This window comes from Gobio gobio (assembly GCF_949357685.1).
Source record: "Gobio gobio genome assembly, chromosome: 17".
Lineage (NCBI taxonomy): Eukaryota > Metazoa > Chordata > Actinopteri > Cypriniformes > Gobionidae > Gobio > Gobio gobio.
This window is the reverse complement of record NC_137110.1, coordinates 28,067,521-28,082,155: the sequence shown is the minus strand read 5'-3', so window position 1 is coordinate 28,082,155 and position 14,635 is coordinate 28,067,521. Positions and strand designations below refer to the sequence as shown.

General features: G+C 40.3%; 1 protein-coding gene across 2 annotated transcripts in view; it reads right to left on the bottom strand.

Annotated features, from left to right (window-relative positions):
- The window catches only part of rhbdl3 (rhomboid, veinlet-like 3), a 76,346-nt gene that overhangs the window by 4,699 nt on the left and 57,012 nt on the right, over nt 1-14,635 (bottom strand). For both annotated transcript variants that reach the window (XM_079841363.1, XM_079841364.1), the window contains 3 exons: nt 13,213-13,361; nt 8,010-8,122; nt 1,027-1,127 (listed from right to left, as the gene is read on the bottom strand). In XM_079841363.1, the coding sequence (XP_079697489.1) occupies nt 1,027-1,127; nt 8,010-8,122; nt 13,213-13,361 (363 nt within the window). The remainder of the gene's footprint in view (nt 1-1,026; nt 1,128-8,009; nt 8,123-13,212; nt 13,362-14,635) is intronic.

Here is a 14,635-nt window from a genome sequence, read left to right as displayed (position 1 = left end):
AGAAGATAAGAGAAGGGAATTGGTAGGTAAGGGAGAAAGCACATCAGTATTCTTTCTTAGACTGTTCTGGTGTTGTTCCATGGAATTGGTTTTGGTACCCCATTTTATCAAGGTTGCTTCAAACTTAGATGGATATTTGTTCTGCCGTTTTCAGTGATGATGTGACGATCAGAGCTGGCATAGGGAGCATCATTAGCACCTGTGACTCATCAGCTAATTCAAGGTCAGTCTAGCTGTTTTGCATGTAATATTCTAAATAATAACTGAGTCAGTTTTGATTTGGCCTGATGAGAGTTTTTGTGTGGACAGACTATGTGTAATCTGAGTCCTGACCATGTAACAGTGCTGACACAAAAAGTTCTCAAATGCTGAGCAAGTACAGGAGGGTTCATGATCTGACTAGGGAGAACTGTGTACAGCCCCAGTGTTAATAATTAATGACTGTGACCAGGTCATTATGCAGGACAAAATACTTCCATTTACTTAGAGACAAGGTCAAAGTTTTAGGGAGCAGCACAGAGGTCGTTGATTGGTCAGCGACAGAGAGAGAGGAGCAACATAATAGACTTGAGTATAACATATATTATATGAGTGGCTAAAACTCTTGTAACAAGAGCCTAGCTATCTTTCAGCTATTTGATAATATGAGAATATCAATGGGAACAGCGGTGTCTGAAATAAAGACAGAAAAAGGGGACTATGACTCACGCACAAATGCGTCAGTTATAGGGTTAATAGCTTGAGTTATTGTGTAATTTTTGTGACAAGAGAAATCAGGCTGAACTTCACACTCATTACTCATTGGCATCCTGGTATTTTTCAAAGGAGAATTTAAACAGGATCTGAATGAAGCTTGAAGTCTATATTCTACATACATCACTATATGGCACCATTGTGATAAATTGATTATTTCTCATTTCTAAGCATTATCACATATTGATGCTAAACAATTTTCATTTTCTAGAGAAAAGCCTGATCACAATTCCTCAAACTCCCATTATAGGAAAATAGTGGTTTCTCAATTACCATGACGACATTGGCGAGGTGGGCCGAGACCAGAGCGTAGACTCCCCCTGATGATCCGACCACAGGTGCTGTCATGTCCGTCACTGACACAGCCAATGAACCTGCAGGAAGACAATGCAGATAAAAGTCACAAAAACCCAATCATGTTGAGGATATTATCACCAATATATTCTCTTTCTTAGAAACTATTGTTAACAATTGAACAAATGACGGCAAATAAGATTAAAGAGATAGAGGATATAAGCTTGTAAGACTTTCTGCCTAAGATAATAAGTGTGTGGAATGAACAAGTAAAGGAAGACAACATTTTTAATTTTGGTCATAGGTGTCTTTAATCAAATGTATTAGCTAGATGCTAAATGATTTGCTAGATACAATGTACTTATTGTGTTTGTGTTATATTGCAAAATATTTTTGCTGCTAAAAGAGTCCAACACTGTCCAACAGTGACACCAGCAGGTAACGTTACAACGGGGGTCGGTATCTCTCGTGCCTCCCCTGAGCCCATTGTTTTTAAAAGACTCCGTAAAACGTGCAGTGCGTTTGATGAGGGGTTTTGAGAATGAAAATCAATCTGAATTAATTGGTCTGAATGAAGAAAATTATTGCGTCAGGGAAGACTAATTAAAAAGTAAGTAAACTCAGTCACATACTCACTTAACTCACATGTGAAAAGGCCTGAAAACATGATGACTGTTGTTGTTGTTTTTTGTGAGCAATCAGCGTGGTAAAATGAAAGGTACATTTTCGTGTCTGTGACCAGCGTTTACCAAGCTCGATGACTGATGATCGTAAACATCACTTCACTAATAAAATAGATCTTTTTTTAAATTGTTACTGCCTTTAGTTATTATTTTGAATTAAATGTTAAATTGCGTAAAAACACTAACTTGATGAGATTTATACTTGGTAAATAGAATATTAATTACGTAGTGTAAATAGACAAAATATAATTGTATTTGGTCTCTCTTTTTTATGTAATGTTTATTTATTCAGGAAAATGTGACATTAAGTGTAACAGGGACTTGAATTTACATTTAAAAATATAAAACTGTGAGGACTCCCTCCTCATTTTAAAACACCACTGATATATACAGTATAACAAAAAAGAAAGTTCTGTTTGTGAGGAAAATCAGGCATCGGTTCTGACCATGTTATTTGGATATGACAACAAACCATGGTAACAAACACAAACAGGAAACTGAACTTAAATATGTGTCAAACCCACCCAAAACAGAATTTAGCCATAACAGATACTACTGAAGAAAAGAGCAACAAGCCAATAAGTGTAAAAATGTAATGGCTGTATGCGGAGATGACAGTAAACACGCAACCTCTAATTACTATGTCAAGTTTTTCGACAGAGCCTTATGATGATGTAATTACAGTATGCATATTCACACACAGTGAATACACACTTACCCATTGTGATCAGACTCGACAATGACACCTCACTGTGTTGTTCCATTTGGTCACATGCACAATAATGTATAACTTTTTAATGTCCTCAACTATAACAATAACGCCACAGAGAAACAGTATCGTTGGAGTCACTTTCAGAACTATTTTCTCCAGCTGAAGAACGATAAAAACATTGACAGCCAATCAGAATCCATTCCGCTTTTTGTCACAGTCTCTTGTAACATACATCAACTCGATGCAACCTGGACACATCATCAGTGATGTTACCTGGGGTTACGGAGTGTTTCGGGTCTTTCAAGCATCATACACTCTCACCCAGGCGACCCAGCTGGGGTTGATCAGGCCCCAGCTTGTGTCCAGGTAGCCCTACCCCACCCATGGTTCTCCTCTCCTTATCCACAGCCACCTTGAGGCAACTTCTGCTGCCTCCGTGGCCTCCTTGATGGCCCTTCGCTTACTGGCCCCTGCAGAGAGACTGGCCAGCAAACCCTCTGCATCCCACCTCAATGGGCTCACACCGTGCTCGCCACCCATTGTTATGGCACTCCTCCACTAGCTCAGCGTATTTTGCCCTCTTCCTCTCATTGGCCTCTTCGATACGGTCCTCCCAGGGTACAGTGAGTTCCAGGAGAACGATCTGCTTGGAGGTCTCTGAGATGAGTAGCATGTCAGGTCGCAGTGTTGAGGTGGCGACAGCTTCTGGGAATTTCAGTTGCTTCCCCAGGTCAACTTTCAACTCCCAGTCTCGTGCTGTTGCTAGCAGGCCAGATGAGGTGGCCCTGGCAGCTAATGTTGGCTTCTCCCCAGCCCGGACGAAAGCAATGGTGTTCTTCACTGGGCGGAGGCGCTTACAGTGGCCAATTCCACAGCTGATGGTATTTGCTATGGCCTTCAGAACTTGGTCATGGCGCCAACGGTAGCGCCCCTCGCCCAGTGCTTTCGGACAGCAGCTGCAACGGTAGCGCCCCTCGCCCAGTGCTTTCGGACAGCAGCTGAGGATGTGCTCCAGGGTCCCCCTCTTTAGGCAGAGGCTGCAGGCTGGTGACTCCACCAATCCCCAGCTGAACAGGTTGGATGGGCTCGGTAGTACGTCGTAGACAGCCTGGATCAGGAACCGTATGCGGTGGGGGTCTGCTTTCCACAGCTCTGCTCATGAGACTCTACGGTCCACTGCATGCTCCCATCTTGTCCAGGCTCCCTGCTCCCGCATTCCAACCATCCTACTGGCCCGCTCCTCCTCTACTGTTACCCGCACCTCTTGCTGCACCAGTGCCGCTACCCAGGCCAGCTCTTCCCTGAGTCACTGCTCCTATCAGTGCCCTGTGCCGTAGTCGTGACTCAGCCACATCCACCGCCTCTGCTGCCCTCCACTTCCGTCCTGTCCTCACCTCGATCCCAGCCTGGGAGACCTTCGGGTCTTGTGACTCTCTGTATTGCAGCACCTCCCTGGCACGGCCCACCTTGAACTCCTCATTCAGGCTGCTGATGGGAAGCTTCAGCTTGTTGTTCTGGCCATACAAAGCGATGCTGCTCAGGCTTCGAGGTAGGCCCACTTAGTTTGAACTTTGTTTCAGTTTGCATTTTTTCCCCTGTTGAGTTTGTTGTCATGGTTCTTAATTTGATTCATCATTTAGTTCAGTGCATGACGTTAATTGTCCATCCTGTTGAAAAAAACAGCATATGCTGGTGAAGCATGGCAGCTGGTTTGAGCTGGTCCTTAGTTGGTCATGAGCTGGTTTAAGATGGTCAAGTGTTAGTCCTAAGCTGGTCCTAAGCAACTAGCTCCAGCTCAGGACCAGCTTGTAACCAGCTCAGGACCAGCTTAAACCAGCTCATGACCAACTAAGGACCAGCATAAACCAGCTCAACCCAGCTGCCATGCTTCAAAACATACCTAACCAGCACATGCTGTTTTTTTCAACAGGGCTTATTTTCTGATGTACTTAAGTTCCTTTGTTTCTGATCATTGCTGTTGGGTCTCATCTATGGTTATGTTGTGTTGGACTGCTATTCTCTCTGTGTGTGGATTATTCCTATGGATTTATTAAAGACTGCCTTGTTTATCTTCATCTTTGTGTGCATTTACAACACAGCGGTGTGACAGCTTTAAAGAGCTCAAGCAATTAAAGCAGCAGAGAACAAAACTACAGCATGCGATTTTAATAAAAAGAATGATATTGTTCACTGATGTGGATACTAATTTAGTTATAGTTATCGTTCTTGCTGTGAACAGGCCTTTAATCTAAATATTCGTGGAATATCCGCATTACGGTCTATGATGGCTACAGACTACAGATACATAACACTTTTTACATAATTAAAGCACAATTTGATGGTATCTGTCCTTTCATTTAGGCTTTTCTCTCTAATGTAACAGAGTTTAGGGCTTATGATCAGAACAGTTAAGTCATCCGGGTTTTATAATTCACAGGTAGTGAATAGTACAATATAATATTTACCAACTTCACATAACCAAACCTGTTTATATATCCTGCTAGCTCTACAAACAGCCTTTAGCATTTCAACTTCTTACTGGAGTCCTCTCCAAAATATTCCAGAAATGTATGAGTAATTTCCCAGCTCTGGGCTTGGGCTGCAGTAAAGTGAGGGCAGGGGTTAAACTGCTCTCCTCTGTGTATGACATCTGCTGCTGATTCCCCAGAAGCGCTCTCTCTCTCTCTCTCTCTCTCTCTCTCTCTCTCTCTCTCTCTCTCTCTCTCTCTCTCTCTCTCTCTCTCTCTCTCTCTCTCTCTCTCTCTCTCTCTCTCTCTCTCTCTCTCTCTCTCTCTCTCTCTCTCTCTCTCTCTCTCTCTCTCTAACACACACACACAAGCTGCTAATGTCATCAGGGAGAATGAAATGACATTTCGACTTCAAATCAAATCCTATAGCTGATGGAAAATGCAGGTGGGCTTCCCCTCCTTTCGTCTCTCATTTGGTCTGCATCTTTCTCACTTTCACTGCTCGTGCCTATTCATCTCTCTGTTTTTCTTGCATTCTCCATTTTTTTTTTACTTCACTGTTCCTCTCAGCAGGGGATTCAGACTGTTGTGAGAGGTTTTCTAATGTTGGAAAAGCTCAGAATGTTTGTAGCGTTTAATCAGCTTTCCATTTGTTAATCTTCACAAGTCTGAAAGCACATGGCTGGACCATGGACATAATTATATAATCATTATGTTATACCAACATGTTTGCTTACAACCATCTGATGCATCAGATTAATTTCTGGGATTTCTACTTGATTTTATGAGTTTTCAGAATTTCAACTTGGTTTATTTATTAGTTTAATAAAGTAAACTGAGAGTGGTTAATGTAAATAAACACTGATGACTTCATGCTCTCTAGCATGAGAAGGTCATCCCTATATACATTTAGTACACAAGAAGGCTTGAAGTATTTATTACTTAATTGAAGTAATAACAGATGACTGGCCACACAGTTGTAATAGCTGCTACAGGCCTACTTGAGTTACTAGGATGCACTGAATGCATGCAACTTGCTGTCACTCTTAGATTCATTGCTTTTTTTTCTTTCTTTTTTTACATTTTAGGACATATGGATATAGGATTAACATTTTATCAATGACAATACAAATCAATATTAACTGATGACACTTTGAGTATACATTTTGTAATGACTTTACAGGTAGCAGAAATGCGTATTCTTGTGTGGAAAAAGTATGTACCTTTATCACTAAATCAAAATTAGAAACAGGTGCAACAATCAGTAGAAACAAGAGAAAATGAATATGACATCATTAAAGAGGAATGTGACAGCTTATATAAACCTGAATACACTAGTCTATTTTGGTGTCACAATCAAAAGTGATGCCTGACCCCTTGAAAGAAAGTTGTTGAACCTTAGGAGGCTGGAAAAACAAGATGCTTCAAGGAGTCTTAAAGAGACCCTAGGATGTCATGGGGGATCTACAGTCAGTTGTATACAATGTGAATTTTGCCAGAGCTGCCAACCATTTGAAAGAGACTGCACAAATCTAGTTTACATGTTAGGCCAGCAAAGAAGAAGCTACTGCTCTCAAAAAATAGTTGAAAATGTCTTGCTTATTATTGTAACCTTTGTTTTCCAAGTGAGCGCGGTCAGAAGGGCCGTCTTCAAAGAGAGGGCAACAACTCAACTGACTCCAAGGGTTCAAAAGGAGCTCTCTGTAGGTCCAGCAAGACTACAGAGAGATCCCAAGAGGGAATAAGGCTCAACCTAGGAGGATTTAACCACCTGGCGCCTCGGAGGAACCTGATGATCAGGTCATGCTTCCCTAATGACTTACCGTCTACTGGATTATGATATATCACTATGGCGGCCATATACACTCTTAAAGTGGAGGAGGACAGCCGTCCCCTCCAACCTCTCCAGCATGAAGGAAAGCACCGTCCCAACTGCGCATCTCTGTGGGTCTTCACCTCAGAAAGAACACCTGTTCGCGAACAGACACGAGCCTTGGTCAGACAATACCACAGCGGGCAGTGGGGGGATAATTGGGAAGTGAACAGGAAGTGAACTCCAGACCAGCTGGACCACCTGGGGATGGAGTCTCCAATCTCCCTGGAGCATTGCTCATCTTGTCCGCTGCATGATTGATTTAATCTGGGATGTGAAATTTTTCTAAAAATGTGAGACCAACGTCTTTCGGGCAGATGGTGAAATTAAAAGAAACAAAAGATTTTTTTCCTGGCTGTCCACCGGGGGAAGGAGTGGTCTAAACACCACCTCCTGGCAAAGAGCAGTGCCTTTCATCTCCGGGTCGCCCATGTCAGGGACACTTCAAAACCTTCCTCTGGTTCTTGGTACTCACATGACGAATAGGCAGACACCTTCCTACAGATGGCTCTACGCTGTGGCTGGGCTAAGGAACACACAGGCAGAAATGCATCTTTAAAAAGACACTCTCTGTCTGTTTGCTCTTTTAGGGAAATCTACTCTTTTATTGCTAAAGCACCCAGGGGAGCTCTCTGCACTTATCTTTGCTTTAGAGAGGGGAGAGAGACCACTGCAATTCACCAGCCTCGAACCAGGTTCGAACCCTTGTAGAGGTGAATGGATTGAATGCTTGCATCAACAATCACTCTGTGCCAAAGAACAAATCTGAATGTATGACCGGGGGTGTGGTGCATGCCAATTCCACTCGCCAATTCTCACCAGCCTATTCTCAAAGTATCAAAGCTGTTTGGGGCTCCAAAATGCAACCATTTGTTTCAGTACATTGACACAAAGTCGAAGTGACTGAAAGATAAGGAAATGTCATGCAGAGACTGTTTTTGAAATAATATTAGTTGTAAGTTACAAAACAACTAATTCCCACAGAGTTCATACATGATTTCTCTAGTTCATGTTATTAATTTTTAAATAGGCTTTTAAAAAGAATGGACTAAAAAAAGCACACTCTCATCACAAACAGTACCAAAAAACAGATTTCCCACAGAGTTCATACATGATTTCTCTAGTTCATGTTATTCATTTTTAAATAGGCTTTTGAAAAGATTGGACTAAAAAAAGCACACTTTCTCATCACAAACAGTACCAAAAAACCTAAAAGTTTGACTCACCTGCCAGTACGCCACATACATACACCAGACCAATTCTCAAAGCTCCATGGACCATCTCTAACGGCACACCAACCAAAAGTTGCATGGCCATGTTTAGGCCCAGGTGTTCTATTCTGAAATATATAAATCAGCGATAATCATTAGCATAATTATAGGTGTGTTTTTTAGATTTAGTACAGGGTACATAAACATGTTTGGTTATGTAAAGTTAGTAAATCTTATATTGTACTAGTCAATTATCTGTATATTATAAAACCAGAGGACTTGACTGGACTGATGTCTTAATGTACTTTTTGAAGATAAATAATTTTGGTTGCATGGAATTTTTATTTGTTGGTAAACTATTCCCAAACAATGCTTAAATTGATCATAGATAATAAATGTGAAAGACATTTTTTTTTATTATGCCACCCACCTGCCCTTATCAACCTCCATATATCATTGGTAAATCAATCTGCTTATCTAAAGTCAATGAGCGACTTCGAATGATGCTATTAGATTAGCAGAAGATAGTTTTTATTATACATTTAAAGTAATCAATTTCATTACAAGATGAATTTATTAATCAACCAGTAAACCTTAATTTATGTAAGAATTGAAAATGCTGTTGCTGTGATCTCATATAAAAGTTTGAAATACTTGTCAGAATAGAGCAATGTGTCAGAGATGAGGTCTGGTGGGTAGTGCGTGTACTCTGACACACAAGTGACCTGAGTCATTTTCCAATCCCACTCGCTCCAACTTTGTTTAGTCCTGTTTTTTTCTGAAGCCCTGACCATTTCTCCAACTGTTCTAATTATTTGACTTTCAGCAGTGCACATGGAAAACTGTTAAACATAAAGTCCTTCACACCTACAGCAGTGGATGTGACTTTGGCCTTTAATAATGACAGAACTGGGTGACAAAGAAACACTTTTAACTACAGGTAACATTCCTCATGCACATATTTGGCTCTCCTCTACATTGCCAAATAGATCAATATAGAAGCCCAGTGGGTCAAAATCTGGACCCAGATCTAAAATAATAAGAAGCAGGACAAGGTCAGAATAATTATTCTCATAGAACAAGGACCTGAAATTCACTATGCTTCAGATATAACTGGGGCATGTAACTTAACTCATGGTGCTGGATGATCACGCAGATCTAAAAGAAAGAATCAGTGACACACAACTTATTGAGGATGCTGACAAAGACATCAGCCTGACAGAAAAAAGCAACAAAGAAATGAAAGTACCTTTGATGTGTAAACTGAAAGTGAACTTCTCTGAATGTATTTGTCAGGGTGCCGGTCTGATCTGCTTTAGGCTTGTTTGTGTTGTGTCCTTTGTTTGTCTGGACCACATGGTGATTTGTGTTGCCATGCTATGTGCTCTGTTGTCTATTGTTACTCTGCCCCTCTTGTTGTTACCTTGTTATCTCATTATGGCTCACACCTGTTTTAGTTCGTTTGTCACCCTTCATATTCCCCTCTTGTCTTCTGTCCTGTGCCAGACTGAATCTCTGCTCTGCTGAGTTACCTGGCTCTTGTCTGTGGTTACTGAGACTTTGATCTTGTTTCTGCTACAGTTATAGTATTAAGCTTGGAACATACTCTGCAAGAACAAAGAAATTTCCTCGCGAAAATTTCCTCGTTTTCGCAAGGTGGCAAGAACAAGAACAAAGTTCGTTCTGGCCAGGACATTACATACTTCACGAGAAAAGCAGGTGCCGAACATCTCCGTTTCTCTGCATTAACCCCGCCTACTTTAAAATTCTGCTCAGACGATGTGTCGAGAACGAGCTGCAAGAACTCCCAAACCAGGGCTCCGAGAACAAAATGACGTAATTTTGTTCTCGCAGCCCTGGGAGCGAGAACTTTTTTCTCTGTTCTTGCGGAGTATGTTGCAGCCTTTAGTCTAGTCTTGTGTTCCTGCCTACTTTCTGCAGTTTTGGTTATTTCTTATGTTATTTATTTTTCCCTGTTTTCCTAAACTAGTGTTTTTTGAGCTCCCGTCCGGTTAGTTTAGTTTTTGTTTTTCCCCTCTCCTTTTCTTTTTGCTTCCAGCTCCCCTGTCTGCTTTGGCTGCCAGATCCAGGCCTTCCTGATATTCCATTTAGGATCTTCCCTGCCCTCGTCTGACGCAGTTATCATTTTCACGTCCAGCACCACGTTGTTTAAATAGCAAATGCGCTCCCGCTCATCTGTTCGCCCATGGGTGTGCTAGTCTGAAAACAAGGTGTGTTCAGGTGCATTGTTGGCGCGTTGCTATTTTTAGGCAACTGAAAACGACTGCGCCAATGACCAACAAACACCTGGTCTAAAGTCAATAGCGCAGTATTTTTTGTGTTATTTAAAGGGCGCGTTAGTAATATGCACCTATAGGTGGGTGCACAATGTGTGTACACTCTGCTTTTTACACACACAGGGACGTTGTGCGCAGCAGCACACAAACATTTTTAAATATTATATTATATATTATAATATAATTCCGCCATGCATGTAAATAGCGAATCCACCATGGTGCAAGTGCAAATGGCTTTTAAAGGGAATGGGGGATGAGACTCTGATTGGTTTATTGCACGTTATGCCCAAAACACACCCATGGCTCATTAAGAGACAAGGTACAACCTTCTTCGACCATGCACCTGGCGTGCAGACCGTTTCGTCATTAAACTAGCAAAAGTGGATTCAGACCAGAGTATGCGAATGGAGTGAGGAGCGGATTTTGTAAAAGTCCACTACAGTGTACAGTTACCTGATTTTGATTGAGCAGAAATCTGTAATGTGACCCGTAGATAAAATAACAGATAAAAACGTAGAACTATTTTCATCTTTCCAAACTAAATTTGAACTGCAAAATGCTGATAAAGCCTAATGAGCTTGGCATGTCGTAGGAAAAAATGTTTGCACACTATGTTCCAATAAACAGCGTTGAAACTATCGCCTATTGTTTATTTATTTTTTAATTTAATGTATGTTATAAAGCGAACTTTTGTGACATTTCAAAGCTTACTTAAATAGACTAGCGTTTAGCCGCAAATTTCCTCGGAGCGAAGACAGAGCGGTGTTTCTGATATCAGTGACCGAGGAGTGGAGCGGGGAGTGGGAAATGGTGAACCCGGAGCGGAGCTGGAGCGGAGTGATTATTGAATGCTTAGAGCGTGGAGGGGAAATGGCTGCCGCTCCACTCCGCTCACATACTCTGATTCGGACAAGCCCTAAGTGCAACTGCGCCATGCGCCCAGATTGTTAAAATAGGGCCCTTAATCACTGCGATGAAAAGATTGAAATGAGAGAGTAAATTCAAAAAAGCAATAAAAAAGTTTCTACATACACTAACATACTGTATAGGCTACAAATGATACAGTATGTATACATGTAATGAAGAAGTGCAACAGTTAACTCTGTTGTGGCTTTGTTTAGATCTATTCTTGTTAGCTGAGCAAAAAAAGACAACATTGTGTTTCAGTATTAACTTGTTTATTGAACGGATCATAATTGTGCTGTTGGTCTGAACATCGCCACATGAGATCAGAGCAACAACACTATTTCTTGTGTGATGTTGTATAAGTGAAATAAGTATAAAGTATTGTATAAGTATAAAGGGGAGTAGCTATAGTATCCTACAAGTGTTGAATTATATATAAAAACTTTTTATAAATACAAATTCTCTACACCGCTCACAAAGAAGACATTGTACATCATTTTGTGAAAGAACATTTTATATGTAATCCAAAGTATAGTTTGCAAAAAAATATTAAAATATATTTTCTAGAGAATAGCATTAGCATGTTGCTGAGTAAACATTTGCCCCAGCAGTCTGTTGTGGTGCGAGCTTTATTAAGAACAACACAGAATCTCAAAACTTTTAAGGACAGGACAGTGCCAAAAACAATGAATGTACACCAAGTAACTATTTTATTCTGCCATTTAATGTATTTTTTTATTTAAAAAAAAATTGTTGACCTTTAAAATGGCTTTTACCCATAATATTACAAATAGAATCATACAATATGAAAGAGATTTAGAAGGGCAAAATAATAATGTTAGTGGACAATGCAAATAGAACATTTCTGTTTTCACTCCAAACTAAATGCTGTCTGATACAACTGCTGATCATCTGGGAGGTCATTCAGCTGTCCTGAATGATATCATGTGGTGTTTAATACTGCAATGCTGTGACACCGTCACAGAATAAGTCATGTCTGTTGGTTGTGACACCAGGTGAGAGAGTGACTTTTTGAAAATGCGTTTTGAAAGTGTGAGTGTCTGTGTGTTCTCTTATTGGGATTCTGTTGGTGCAGCAGGCAGAGCAGATCACTAGCTTGGGTTAATGGGGAGATTACTCTGTAGATGAATGTAATATAAAACATTAAACCCCACAGATCACAGCACATCAGACACATCACAGGGACTCAAGCCCTCTATCAACTGGGGACAGAGGCATTCAGTCCTCCATGCCAGAAAAATGATTTTTGAAATGTGCTATAGTAGATTTAGTGTGCCTTAAAATGTTGCATTGAGGGTGTAAGAATTTTAAAATGCCAGAAAAGAAACAGCTAATCAAAGCAGTATCTAAAAATGGCACAAATTATCAGCAGTGGGGCACATGATTTGAGATACAATTAACTCTTTAAATAAGACGGATGTATTGTTATGCACTATTAAGGATTGTGAAAGGTTTTATTCCTGCTTATTTAATAGCTGTCTGTATTCAGATTCGCCAGTCGTGGTATTGTCCTGTCGAATATTTCTTTATAATGACGACTACACTGTAAATGTTGACCGTTGTTCAAGACAACATACCAGTGCGAGTTTGATGTCTCTCATATCAGGATGATTGTTTTTTTTTGTTGTTGTAATAAGTGACTATTTCTCTTTAACATAATTTTAAGCTCATCTTCATTTAAGAAAAAAAAAATTGAAGTCATATCAGTGAAGGAATTCCGTACATATTTTCCGTTCTCTCGCAAATGTTTTGCTTTCCCTCGCAAAAACGTTTGCGTTCCACTGAGAAAGTTTCTCTGGGGGGAATGCAAAGGTTTTGCGATTGAACGAAAAGTTTCTCGGGGGAATGCAAAACATTTGCGAGAGAATGCAAAATGTACTTATTATTTTTCCTCCCATCTCTTTTTTTCCACCCCCATGTCCCTTTAGGGGTTCCGTAGAATCACATATTCATTAACATAATCAATCACTGTATAATGTAATAACATAACTCACCCAGCATGCATGAAGATGTAGCTAAGATAGCGCCAGGCCTGAGCTCTGAGCTGCGGGTGGTATGGCAATGGGCCCTTCAGGAAGTATGGTGATGACACCTGAAGAACCCAGCGGTTCAGCTGCAGTCCATAATACATAAAGACAACAACCTGAGGAAGATGTGGTAAGTAAGAGACTGTTACCGATGTGTGACACTGTCCTCCAAAACATAGTAATATAGAAGAAACATTTTAAGGCATTATAGATACACTCTTGCCTCAATGGCTGTTCTAAAAGGTAGGAAACATAATTATGCTGCCTCAGAACCTAGCTGTAGAATTCTAAGGGAGCATCGCATACAGCACGTCAACCTGTACATTAACACTAAAAAATTAGGGGCCAGTAAGGTTTTTGAAGGTTTTTTGCCCACCAAGGCTGCATTTATTTGATCAAAAATACAGTAAATACAGTAATATTGTGAAATTGTCTCATGATCCTTCAAAAACTTTTCTAAAATGCTGATTTGCTGCTCAAGAAACAAATCTTACCATTATCACAGTTATGCTTCTTAAAGGTCCCATGGCATGGATTTTTATTTTATTTTATGTTTCCTGAGGTGTACTTATATTGTTAGTATAATTTTTACATCATAAAATGTCAAAATTTAGAAATAAAAGGCATTTTTCTATCCTGATTTTAGCTCTCTGGCTTGAATGCTCTGTTTGAAGGGGCGTGTCTGCTGTGAGTGTAAACAGCAACTGTTGTGATTGGCTGACATCTTTGCATTTGAAATGCTTTCATGTGGAGCCCCTCTCGAATACTTTTACTATGTTTTTTTTTTACTATACAGCTGTCAAGATAAACGAAACGTGAAAGTGTTGATAAGAGCATTATATTTAGTTTCCTTTTGAGAGTACTCTCGTATTGCAAATATTTTATACATTTGTTTATATGCAACAATCTATTCTGTATAAGACAGACAGTCCGTTTGTCGCATGAATGCAGTGATCTCGTCATTGCAACACTATTTCTCTCACAAAATGCTTTAAACAGTATTAAACGATTTAGAAAGAAAGTCTGTGTGGACTTGAATATTTTTTTACATTCGCAAAGTCAGCACAGGCTTTACAAACAGACTTTTACGATATAGATTCGTCAGCACCACCACAAACAGTAAGTAACAGTGTTCATTAATGCCTGATCTGTGATCAGTGATTTCTGATGTGTAGCTACTTCCGCTATATCGTAAAAGTCTGTTTGTACAGCCTGTGCTGACTTTGCGAATGTAAAAAATAAACTGAATCCATTTCTCCAAATTCTCTGGGTGGGCAAAGCAGAGAAAGGGGAGGTAATATTCCAGAATGGCCCACCTGAGCTTTAATTTTCTCAAAGACGGAGCAGGATACCCAGAACTCGGTTTACACCTATCGCCATTTCTAGCCAC